Genomic DNA, 2800 nt, shown 5'->3' with positions numbered 1-2800 from the left:
AAGGACAGTCAGGAGAATTTGATACATCTAAAGTGGGCAGAGGACGGAGGTCAGATCTTCCTGGGAGGTGGCTGGAAAGACTTGGGCTTAAGCCACGGGAGCCAGGCCGACCTGGTTGTTTGCCCTGTCGAAGACAGTGAAGTACTGGCGGATGAAGACATCACCCAGGATCCAAAGCTCTCCAGATTCGGTGGGGACGTCCATGCCCTGGAAGCCGCTGATGCAGCTGCCCTGGCTCTGGAGAAAAGGAGAATAAAAGTGGAGTTGAGAGGCCGATTCAGCAGTGACCGGCACTGGGTGATAAACATCCAGGGCGCCCTGGTCCAGCTGCAAGGCACGTGCAAGGAGGAGCTTCCTGGCTCAGTGTCCAGGGACTCAGCTGTTGTTGGCCTGGAGCTGGCCTGTAGAAGCTGTCCACAGCACGATTGGTTTCTACGCATTACTGGACATTATCTGGCGTTTCTGGCAGGCACAGGAGCCCTGACATCAGCATCAGAGCTAAGGGACTTGGGGAGAATTCAGCTGGTAGGAAGGAGTGTGAAAACCCTGTCGATGTAGCCTTTTCTCATGATTGTTGTGATCCCGACCAGGGGCAAACCGTATGAGCTGTTAGCCCTCTTGCCTCAGTAAATCACTGGTCTGCGACCTTGTCTGCACGTCACCTGGGGAGCTTTGAACCCCCGTAGCCCCATCCCATTGCTCAGGCCTTGCCCTCTCCTAATGTAATCAGAATCACTGGGGGAGCCCAGGCATCAGTGCTTCTTGTTGAGCAACATCAGTCCACAGGCAAAATCAGTTTTCCACCTGACGTTATAATAATAGAAGGGAGAGTTTTCCTGTGGCTCGTACAGCTAAAGATTTGCTACTTGGTAGAGACGGTAGGAGTGTTGGAAGCCCCAGCCTATGGAAATGAGGATTTCCATTTGCCCAACCCTTCGTAGTTCTGATGTGATGAGTCTCACTTGGTTAACCTAACCGCACTCTGAGGGTGGGGAAAGCTGCCATGTCTACATTTTGGATGAGAAAACTGAGGCTGAGATGAGCTGTGGCTTGCTGAGAATCAATGGGCTGGTAATTCAGACCCAGGACTTGGACCCAGGCGTCCAAATAGAATCCTCTTTTCCCTCCATTAACCTTTGCTTCACTTGTTCCCTTAGGGGGCTGTATCCGAGTTCTTATTTCTGTGTTTGTTTTTAATCTGTTCCTTCTCTCCGGAGCTGTCTGGGGCAGATGTTCGTCTGCCTCTGCCTCTCGACTTCAGCTGGTGGAAGCGCACTTTCCCTCTGCAGAGGGGGACTCTGTGGCCACATTCTGTGTGAGCCCCTCTAGTGGATGGTCCAGAGCCGCACCTGCAGGATGTAGGCACTGGGTGGCACAGGATACTGGATTCCATTGATGGTGAAGACGATGTCAGGCAGGCTGCTGATGGCTGAGCAGCTGACCACCATCTGGAAAGAGTGAGGTGAGAAAAGTTGGAAGGGTTTTGGTCCCGTGTGCCTGGCACACCCACTATTTGAGTGTAGAACAGAGCCGTCGGGGGCTGGACTCACCTCGCCGTCTGAGTTCTCACTGGCTCCGATGTCGCTCTGGATGTTGGCAATGGGGCTGGTTGGGCCGGTCAGCAGAGAGGTGCCGGTGTCAACAATGGCCTGGCAGCCCTCAGCGCAGGCGATGGCCTCTCCGTTCATGGTGATGCTGAGGGCAAGAAGCAAGTGAAGGTCCCTGAGCCCTCAGGGGTACATCTCTCCAAGGAGGAACCAGGAGGTAACCCCAGACATTTCTTCCCCACCCATCCATTGGCCAGTGCGTGAAATTTCTGTTCCTCTCATTCACATACTCATTCATCCTGCATTCATTTACCCAACAAATATTTTACAAGTGCCTACTCTCTCCCAGGCATGGGAAACGCAAAGCTAAACCAGACAGCCTCACAGTTCCAGGCTGCAGGGAGCTCCCAGCCTGGCTGTCAAGATAAGTTATGGTGGCAGAAGGGCAGGATGATAAGCCAGGCCTGCGGCAGGGAACAAAACAGGGTCCAGGGTGAGAGGTGGTGGAGGGAAGCAGCCAGCGGAGCAGACACCCAGGGATGCCAGGCAGGTGAAGAGAGAAGGAGGACATCAACAGGGGACGGTATGCGGGAAGGGACAGAGACCAGAGGACTGGGGCAGGAGTTGGAGGAACTGGTGAAATTCTAGCATGGCTGGGCAGACATGAGGTGATCAATGTGTCCTGGTTTGCCTGGGATGGTCCTAGTTTTAGTACGGAAAGTCTTTGTCCTGGGAAATTGTTCACTCTTGAGAAATGACTTCACGTAATTTCTTAGCCATTTTGCCCTACTTCTAGACTGAAAGTGACACATTTCCTCGAGTTGGAGGAGCATGTGCTGGGTCCCAGGCCCCTTAAATTGAGATGTGTGGACAGGTGGTCGCCCAGCTTTCCCCAGGGATGCTGGTGGATTGTCCTGCCTCCGTGACTAGGAGGACAGTGGCTCGGCTTCCTTGACAGCTCTTCCCTCCTCCGCCAGGGAGGGGCGTCTCTCTGGCCTGGACAACTTCCACCTTCCCCCGGAATTGTGTTCCCCTGTGTCAGCTGTTCCTGGGGGGATTCTGGAAAGCTGGTTAGCTATGAATCCATAAGGAAATGGGATGTGGGGCCCAGGCCTGGATGCTGTCCATCCATGGCAGTCTCACCTGTCCACGGAGATCTGCCAGTAACCCTCGACAGAAACAGGAACCCAGTTCAGACTTCCAGTGTAGTAAGAAGAGTCAATGCCACCAAATATCACCACGCTGCCACTCTG

The 2800-nt window shown here is 53.8% G+C and overlaps 1 protein-coding gene across 1 annotated transcript in view; it reads right to left on the bottom strand.

Annotated features, from left to right (window-relative positions):
• LOC105532811 (pepsin A-2/A-3) overlaps positions 1 to 2800 on the bottom strand; it is a 49159-nt gene continuing 46359 nt past the window's right edge. The window contains exon 9 of the mRNA XM_011971103.1: positions 1 to 237. Within this exon, the coding sequence (XP_011826493.1) occupies positions 88 to 237 (150 nt within the window). The 3' untranslated portion in view covers positions 1 to 87. The remainder of the gene's footprint in view (positions 238 to 2800) is intronic.

Source organism: Mandrillus leucophaeus, unplaced genomic scaffold (genome assembly GCF_000951045.1).
Source record: "Mandrillus leucophaeus isolate KB7577 unplaced genomic scaffold, Mleu.le_1.0 Scaffold986, whole genome shotgun sequence".
Lineage (NCBI taxonomy): Eukaryota > Metazoa > Chordata > Mammalia > Primates > Cercopithecidae > Mandrillus > Mandrillus leucophaeus.
Note: the sequence above shows the minus strand (reverse complement) of the source record. Positions and strands in the feature narration are given on the sequence as shown.